Source organism: Otolemur garnettii, unplaced genomic scaffold (genome assembly GCF_000181295.1).
Source record: "Otolemur garnettii isolate 467f Iridium unplaced genomic scaffold, OtoGar3 scaffold00087, whole genome shotgun sequence".
Lineage (NCBI taxonomy): Eukaryota > Metazoa > Chordata > Mammalia > Primates > Galagidae > Otolemur > Otolemur garnettii.
This window is the reverse complement of record NW_003852482.1, coordinates 2,771,369-2,780,623: the sequence shown is the minus strand read 5'-3', so window position 1 is coordinate 2,780,623 and position 9,255 is coordinate 2,771,369. Positions and strand designations below refer to the sequence as shown.

General features: G+C 58.7%; 1 protein-coding gene across 2 annotated transcripts in view; it reads right to left on the bottom strand.

Annotated features, from left to right (window-relative positions):
* Nucleotides 1-283: 283 nt before the first annotated feature.
* Nucleotides 284-9,255, bottom strand: part of ADAMTSL2 (ADAMTS like 2) — a 35,219-nt gene continuing 26,247 nt past the window's right edge. For both annotated transcript variants that reach the window (XM_012808221.2, XM_023516107.1), the window contains 7 exons: nucleotides 7,301-7,427; nucleotides 6,012-6,225; nucleotides 5,754-5,909; nucleotides 4,958-5,128; nucleotides 4,137-4,313; nucleotides 1,484-1,628; nucleotides 284-1,034 (listed from right to left, as the gene is read on the bottom strand). In XM_012808221.2, coding sequence (XP_012663675.1) covers nucleotides 916-1,034; nucleotides 1,484-1,628; nucleotides 4,137-4,313; nucleotides 4,958-5,128; nucleotides 5,754-5,909; nucleotides 6,012-6,225; nucleotides 7,301-7,427 — 1,109 coding nt within the window. In that variant the 3' untranslated portion in view covers nucleotides 284-915. The remainder of the gene's footprint in view (nucleotides 1,035-1,483; nucleotides 1,629-4,136; nucleotides 4,314-4,957; nucleotides 5,129-5,753; nucleotides 5,910-6,011; nucleotides 6,226-7,300; nucleotides 7,428-9,255) is intronic.

Below are 9,255 nucleotides of genomic sequence, written 5' to 3'. Positions count from 1 at the left end.
CTGCCCCTCAGGCCCTATATCAGGTGATGACAGACTTAAGATTTCAGCTCCATCTGGCCTCTAGCCCCATGTCCTGATGCCCCCAACACCTCTCACTGATGCCCCACTGTCTCTTGCCCCTTGCCTGCTCTGGCCACCTGACCGCTGTCCCCTCAGAGCAGGTACCATGGTCCGTACTCATCCAAGGCCTTGCTGAGCTAGAGAGACCCCTTGTGGCTGCACTCAGCCCTCTGTGTCCCCCAGCTGCCCATACCTTGGGCCAGAGGCCACTGAGAGCCCATGATGCCGCCATAAATACGACCACTTTATTAACATACACAGACGAGCGCTGACGGTGGCTGTAGGGATGAAGCCCACTGTCCCCACCTGTATGGGGGCGAGAGGGTGCCTCTCGCTGGGGCCTGGAGTGTGGCGGCCCTGCCGCGCACACAGGCTCCGCACAGGGGGGCGGAGCAGAGGCTACATTGCAAGAGAGAATCATCTGGAAGGAGTGCACCTGGCCTCCTCACCCCCTGGGCCCCCTCCCCACCCACGACACCTTCCTGGGTTGAGGTCACCTGCAAGGCTCCTTGAAAAGGCCCCGCCTCCCCAGAGAGGGCCTAGACTGTGGGCAGGGTGACGGCCACCTCACTGCTGGGCCCTGGGCCCTGGGCCCTGGCCTCTCCGCTGAGGACTGCTGGGGGCTGCCGCAAACCCAGGAGCCGCACACAAAGATGCTCAAGTTCCAACCGCAGGGGCAGCTCTGTCCAGGGAGGGGCTGACAAGCACTGAGCCCCTGCACAAGTCCATGGGCTCCGTGTCACGCTCTCAGCCCAGTCACCCTGTGGGAGGGTATCTGAGGAGGGCCCTCCAAATCTGCAGCAGCCCCAGGGTGGGGCACTCTGCCTCGGTCTCAAAGGGGCTGCAGCTGCTGGCCTAGGAGTGGGGGGGCCTGCAGGAGCGGCAGCACGCCTTGCTGTAGTACCAGTGGCCACAGAGGTTCACCTTGATGGCCAGGGCACAGTTGGTGCCTGGCTGGTCCTGGCAGCTATCATCTGGGGAAAGAACACATAGTGGGCAGATGCATCAGAAGCAGCCAAGGGGTGAGCACCCCACATTACCTTCCACCTCCTCTCAACTGCCAGCACCCCCTGGACAGGTGGGCCCCATGTCCCCTTTTCCAGGTGTAGGGCAGCAGGCCTCCCCCTGCATGTAAGTCTCCCGTCCAGCTCTCTGGTTCCCAGCCAAGGGACTTAATCTGTGTACCCAGAGGGTATGGAAGAGCTACCCGTCTCACTCCGGAGGCCTAGACAACCCAGCAAGTATGCAAGTGCCCCCCGCCACACCCACCATTCAGCATGTCCAGAGCTGCAACTCGGGGTCTGGCACCTTCCTCCTCCTTCAGGTGCCCAGGCCTGGGACTCTGCTCCAACCCTCCCCTCCATTCCCCTGTGTGCCACCACCCACCATCTCCACTGAGTCCTCCTTGATCTGGCCTCCTCACCTGGGGGCTCTGTGGGGCAGGGCTGCAGGTCACAGGCCTGTCTGCCAACGGGTTTCACCAGTGGGTCGCAGCCACGGACAATGTCAGTCCCCTGGTAGCACTTGACATCCCTCATCCTCACGCCCACTCCACACGTTTTGGTGCACTGTGGGGAGATGGGCGGCATGGGCCAAGTCCCTCACCCAGTGGGGCAGAGACCCTCACCACCGTGCCCACCACCTTCCCCCTGCCGCCTAGCTCCTAGACTGCTGTGAGTGTCAGGGGACCTGGACACGTGGAGCCCATTTGTAACTAGAGCCTGCAGCTCCGGGACTGAGTTGAGGTGACCAGAAGGAATGGGCACAGGCAGGTGGCCAGACTGACTTTCAGTCTGCCCCATGAGTGCGCAGGGCAGGGTGTCCTCGCCTCCCTCATCTCTTGCTGGGTCCTCTGGCTCCAACCCTCCTGGGTCTGTGACGCAGACTACTTGTCATGAGCCAATCAGATGCATTTCCTGAGGCCACCACCCTACATGGCTCTCATCCAGATGTTCCCCGTAGAAAATGCCACTGAGATTTGCTGGACACCAATTACCCTATTGTCTTGCCAAGACCCTAGGGTGGTGGCTCCCTCCCACCCCCCAGCATAGTGACCCCACATCACCCAGGCATGTTGGGATCTAAGCCCTTGGTTGCCTGAGGTGGGTGGGGAGGCAGGTCCCTGCCCTGGGCCCACTCGCCAGTTCCATTTGCAAAGGCACAGGGAAAACCAGTTAAGACCCAAGCAGGGGCTGCATGTCTGGGGTCCACAGGACAGCCAACCTTTGGCAGGAGCCCCAAGGTGCCTGGCCCTGGGGCCAGTTCCTCTGTCCCTGGGGAATAGACAGGGTGGGACAGCTGGAGGCTCACATACGTGTCCAGCCAGAGGGGATAGCTTCAGGGGAAGGGGGGCTGCCCGGCTGGGGAGGAAGTGATGGCTACCCTTCGTCCATCTATGCTGTCACCTTATCAGTGAAGTGGGGGTGCCTCTCCCAGCACCCAGGCCATCCTCTAGGGCTCCTGGGGCCCTCGAGCCCCAGTCAGCCTTCCCTGCCCACACCTCCCCCATGGCTGGGTTCGGCCATACCAGGAGGAAACCTCCCCACACTGACACCTGCTCATTCTTCAGGCCTGGCTCTGCCTCCAGCACTCCCCACTCAGGGGTCTTTCTGTGGGGAACAGGGGGTGAGCGTGGAGTGTGTCACCACCTCACACAAGTGCGTGTGGTATGGGCTCACATGGAGAGCAGTCTGGAGCCCAGCCCCTGGGCCTGGGTGGGGGCGGGGTGTCCTACACCCCCATACTCTGAGTAGGGCCAGCACTCTTGGGGGCCCCATGGTCCCCACATCTCACAGACTCTTCCCCTTTCACTTCTAGGTTTTAGGACCCAGCATCTACGTGCCACAGTGGCCATGACATGGGGTTCTAGGGTACCAGGGTCTCGTATGCATTGTGGAGCATCTCAGGGGATGTCTAGGTGCTAAGTTTCATATGACAGCCCTATTTCATCCCCTGAGTATTCAGAGTGACCCATGAGGAAACTGAGGCCAGTGATAGCTGAGGTGCTGGCCACAAGAGCCCTGACTCCGCCCAGCCCCTGTCCTTCCATCAATACTCTCAGACCCTGACTTCCCCAGGCGGTCCCCCTGGAGCAGGTGGCACTACAGGAAGGGCTCTGCTGCTGAGGAGCACAGGGACGGTGCAGAGTGCCTGACGTGCACCAGTGAACATAGGCCTTGCAGGGTGGGGGCAGGATAGAAAGCAACCCAAGAGGCCGTAGCCACCTGCTTGGCTCTGCTGAGACCAGGGGAGGAGAGAGATTCTGCCCACCTGCCATCCCTCTGCAGTCAGGGATGACCTGAGGCTCCCTGTCCTGGGCCCTCTGGCTTCCTGCACTTTGCAGATTACTCATCCGGCCTGGGTTTGGCCCTGGACAATGGACACCCCACCCCCCAGGAATTGCAGGATCCTGAGTGGATTGATTTTTCTGAACTTCAGCTTCAGAAGAATAGGCAGAAGAGCCTCTCCTCATGGTGCCATGGGGAGAGAGGAGACTCTTCAGGCAAACTCTGGCCCTGAGCTACCTACATGGACCTTGGGACCAGGAGGTAGAGTCCCTGCTCCCATCTGCAAGGAGAGGGGCAGTCTCAGTTCTGTCCCATCCTGAAGCCAGCAGGGCTCTGGGGGCCAAGGAACCCACAGAATCACAGTTGGGCCAGGCCTGTGTCAGGAGAGTTGCTGCTCTCCCCTCTGCCTGGCCCGTGTCTGACTCAGCCTATATGCCCCGGTGACCACTGGGGTCTGCCTGACCCATGGCAGGTGTCAGGCATACACGCTGTTGCCAAACACACCTCTTGGGGACCACAGTTCAAGGCTAGAGTGGCCAGGTCAAGAAAGCCCCAGGTAGGTGCTGTGGGAAGCCCAGGAGTGAGATCAGGGAAAGCTTTCTGGAGCTAGTTGCTCTTTCACCAGCTAACCTGGCTGGGCTGAGAGGCCTTCCCTGGCCAGAGAGTCCAGACAGAGGCTGGCAGAGGTGGGGGCTTCAGGGGGACTTGGGTCTGCTGGGGAGTTACCATGGCGTGTGAGCACTCAGGCCGGGCCTGGGGCAGCCCCAGAGGGGCCGGCCAGGAGCTCACCTCGGACCACGGGCTGGTGTACCACTTGAAGCAGGGCCTCTCGAAGCATGTGCTCTCCTCAGGGGGCTTCTTGGCAAGCCCACACTCGGGGCCACTTCGTGTCTGCGGCTTCCCGTTGGCCAGCTCCATGCAGAGGACCAGCCGCTTCTTCACACCACGCCCACAGGTCGTGTTGCACTGAGGCAGAGACAGAGGGAACCAGTCAAAGACTCTGGCGCTGTGTGGTCAGTAGCAATTGGGTGAAAATGCTTGGAGCATTTGCAATGGCAAACTGGCTGAGGACTCTGTTCGATAACCACTTGGCCCCCTACAGATTTTATCAAAAGCAATTTACCACAAAACCATCTGTTTTAAAACAAATCTGTTGATGATGATTTGGCCAAAATCAACTTAGCAGAAAACAATTTGGCCCAAGATTATTTGGTTAATAGTGATCTGCCTGAAACAATTGGCTGAAAGCGATTTGTTTGAGAGCAAGTTGTCTGAAATGACAAGCTGATGACAATGACGCTTAGGGAGGACAAATTGGTCACAATGAAGGCTGCTTAGGCCCTTGGGCCAAAAACAAACATGGCTAAACAGCCCCATCCCTGGTTCTCCACGTTTCAGGAAGTTGGGGGCCCAAACAAGGCCAATTCTGATTTAGGAAATTGTAAAGCGTGTTCCTACCTTGTGGCTTTTTATAGCTTAATTCCTGGTGAATTCCGCCTTCATAATTTGCAATTAATTCCTCATTCTCCCTCGTCTGTCTTCCCAGCCACTTGGCTCCCAGGCAGATGCTCTCCAGACAGAGGGGCCTTCGCAGGCTCTGGCACACTCACCCGTTCCCAGTCCTGGGCCAGCCAGTGGGCGGGGCAGCTCTTGTCCCCACAGGGGTGGATGGCCAGCGGCTTGGTCTCCACCTGGCACTGGGACTCGGGCACCACCCGTCCATCGCTGGTCTTGCAGTACACGTGCCTAATGGTGCGGCCCTGCCCACAGCTCCCGCTGCACTGCAGGGATGGCAGGGGCAGCCGGTTAGAGGCGAGGCCACTCCAGAGGGCTCAGACAGCAGGCCCAGGGGAGGAACAGTTCCCTGGGCAGCATGGGGATGTGGTTGCTGTGGTGACTGCTTTTTAAATAGCATTTTCTTTTCTAATTACAGAAATAACATGTGCTCAATGAAAAACACACAAAGGAAAGCACACCTAAAGAGTTCACCTGTGCACCCTCCACCGAGAGGGGACCCTGGCTAGAACCTGAGCACCCCCTCTTCCAGATGAGAGAGACAGAGAGACAGAAACAGGGAGAGACACAGAGAAACAGATAAAGATGGGGGCAACACACCCAGAGACAGAGACACCGAGACAGAGCCATAGAGAGACAGAGATGGTGGAGAGACATGCAGAGACACAGAGAGACACAGGCAAAGACACAGAGGCAGACAGAAAGCCCAGAAAGGGGAATGCGATGTTGGCCACTTATTTTCAGATTAAGGTTTTGATTCCTTTAATGTGGGAGAAAGGCACTTAGGACTTCTTCCCTCACATCTTTGCTCTGGGCACATCAAGGCACAGCTCCCGCCAGCTTCATGCCCTGGCCCCTCTTGAAACAGGTGCCCTCCCAGCCCCGCCTCACCGGCCCCCAGTCAGAGACGGTCCACTGGCGGTCGCAGGGGGGGCCCGTGCAGTTCTTCTCCCCCACAGGCCTGGTGCTAGGGTCACACAGCTTCTCCTCCTCTGAGCAGCGGATGTCCCTGGTGACCACGCTACGCTCCCCACACTTGGCCGTGCACTGTGCAGAGGGGGACGGGTTGGAGTGGTTCTGACACAGGCACCCCAACCCAGCCGGCCCAGCCTGCCCAGCCTCTGTCTCTGCTCCACCCGCAAAGGTCACCTCTGACCACTCGGACATCTCCCACTGGGGCCCGCAGGCCGGGTTCCGGCAGGTCTTGCGCTCCTCAGGCCGCACCGCCTCGGCCGCCTCACACAGGTCACTGTACACAGAGCTGTCGAAGCCGGGCGACAGCATCTTCCAGCAGCGCACAGTGCGGAACTGGTGGCCCTCGCCGCAGGTGCGCGAGCACTCACTCCAGCTGCTCGTCTCCCACCTGCCTTGGGAGGGGACAGCCTGCACGACCCTCACTTCATGACCAGCTGGGACCCCACCACCTGGGCCCCCAGAGATGGTGTAGACCCTCCCCCCACCCTGTGGTCCAAAACCACACAGGCCAAGCCGGACAGGAAGGTGGTGAGGTTCACGGTGCAGGTGCCCCAGATGTGCCCGGGGTCTTCAAGGAGCGCCCAGAGGGATGACTGGGCACCAAGCAGGCATTTGATTCCCCTGCCCTTCGTGCCCCAATATGTCACACAGGTGGCTTTGGCCCCCATGGGGCTGAGAAAATAGTGGAGATGAACATTCTCCATCTGTGTCCAGAGAGGGGCCTCACTAGCGTGCCCAGCTAGACCTTGGCCTGAACTGTTGGGATTATGAACAGACCCTGAAGTCCTCCCAGAAGACAATTGGAATAAGAGGTCCAGTGGGACTCCAAAGAGAAGGACACCCCAATGGACCCAGACAATGCTCAGACAGCCTGAGTCTTCTGTCCTTTCCAGAGAACAAATATGCAGGGAGCATGAGGCCCAGCTGGAGCAGGCCAGAAGGATTCCTGGCCACAAGGGAGCAGGAATGTTTGGCCTCTGCGGAGTGATTGCTGCCCCCCGGCTCATGTGGGGACACTGTTCCCCACTAGGGAGGATGTGTTTAGGGCTCAGTCTGTATCTGTGAGGCAAGGCGGGAGACCTGAGGGCCGGAAGGATGGGGCCTCCACTCCATCCAGGGGACAGCCAGTTGGCATGGAATTTTAGCAGTAACCCCATTAGCTTATAAACACCAAAATGTACCAAGTAGGTCTGAGGGGGGCAGAGATCTCACTGTAGCCTAGAATCACGTTGAGGATGTTTCTTAAGTCTACAGGGGACCAGTGTTTATCAAGTACCTACTATGAGCACAGCATGGTGATAGATTTGACTGCAAAATGGGTCACTCTGCCCCTCCTTATCCTGCCCACAGAATACTTTAAGGGAGAGGATGCTACATCCAGCTGCTACTGCTCTGCTGGACGGAGGCAAAGCAGAGCCTGGCACACCCACCAATACCCACCTGTGACCCAAGGGGTCATGTACCTGGGTTGGCACTCCCTCCCGGCGCAGAACTCATGGACAGGCTCAGGACGGGTCAGGGCATCACAGTAGCTGTCATCCACTTCCACGCCATCGTAGCGGACGCACATGGCATATGTTGACATGACCCCTAAATCAGGTCAGGGAGGAGCCCATAAGTTATGTGGTTAGAAGCCAGTACCTTGGAGGTTGGCAGTCTCTGGGAGCTGGGCAGGTGACCTGACCTCTCAGAGCCTGCCTAGCTTCCTGGTTTGAGGATCACAACAGTCACCAGTTCATGGAGCAGTTGGGCAGGGACAGCTCTGTGGATCGAGCTGGTTCCCTGCTGTATCCTGGGGTCTGACTGACCTCTTCTCTTTGCATGCCACCTCAGCCCCTGGGCCCTGACCGGGCACCCAGGGCCCCTGTCGTAAACCCTGGGCCCTGAGTAAGAGGCAAGCACAGCTGGCTCCACTTTCTCACTCATCCAGCAGCCTCCCCTGGATGGGCAGGTGGGTGGTGGGTAGGGTGTGACCTCTGGCCATTCCAGACATCCTGTTCCATTTGCAGGCCCTTCCTGCCTCCTGCGGCCTGTCTTAGTCCCTAACAGCATCATCTTGAGCTCTCTTTTATCCTTACTGTGTGTTTGCTGTTGTGGGCGGCCCAGCACCCTGTAACCTCACCTGGCACTGAGCAGCCACAGGCCAGGCAACTACACAGTGGGCGGCTCTCTGCCGAGGAGCTAAGGGGGTCAGGGCAGGGTCAGGGTGGGATCAGGGTTGCCGCTGCTGTGTGTCTGTGTGCGCGTGTTGTGAGGGAGACAGACCCAGCCTCTCCAGGCGACAGGCATCAGAGAATAGGGCACATCACGGTGCCAATTCCCCCAGGAGGAAATCCATTTCCCTGAACGCAAGGGAAACCCTGTGGGTGTTTGATGCCAGAAGCTCCTGCCACTCCAGGCCCAGGTCTGGGTGGAATGAAGAACCTGGGAAGCATCACTGAGGGGTGTTTTCTTTTTTCCGTGAAGGACAAGCCAGGCTGCAATCACTTGTTCCCGTCCTGCCTCCTCTGAGGGGGCTTCCTGGCCAGGCCTGCTTGGAATATTCCGGGCTTCAGAGACACCAGCTCTGGGGCTCAGGGTTAGGGGTTGGGGACTCACAGACCCTCACCAGGAGTCTGATTATTTGTCTGTCCTCGCCATCAGGTGGAAACACCATAGACCTCAGTCATAAGAGATCGGAATTCAAGTCCCAGCCCCGCATCTCCCGGGGTGACGTGACCATTACCAGGCTCTTCAGGCCTCACTTGCTCACCCCTGAAATGGGAACCTTCCACAGAGGCTGGGAGACTCAGAACACTGGTCTGGACACGGTTTCGTTCCATCCAGCTGGAAAGTAGCACTTGACACACCTGCCCACCTGGCCAGAGCCTCCTCCCTCCAACAAAAGTGAATGGTGCCCCGGGGAAGACATGGCAGCCGCTTCCCCAAGACTCAAGGCCTCGTGCTATACCCAAAGGGGCTGTGGGGTCGGGGGAGAACCACTGCCTATGACCCAGCCAAGTGCAGGCTCTTCTGCATGGCTGCCGTGCCAAGGGAACATCTTTAAAGAAACAAGCTGCACTCCTCACTAGGGCCAACGCCCCCCACCAGGGCCAATGCCCTCCACTAGCCCAACACTCCCCACTAGGGTCAGAGCTAGCATAGGGAAGATTGTCCCCTTAGGTACAGGGCATGGAATAGGGCCCCCTGGGTGTCATGAGTCCAGCCTCAGCACCCTGGAACAGGATTTTCAGAGGAGGGAAGCTGTGTGTGCCCCCACTGAATGCCTCTGGCAGCCGTGGCAAGATCATCCTGGAGGGATAGGGACAGGAGCTACAGCAGTGAGCCATCACGGTGTCTCTGTCTCTCTGCACTCCCAATGTGTCTCTGTCTCTCCCCACTCCCCCATATATCTCTGTCTTTCTCTGTCTCTGTCTCT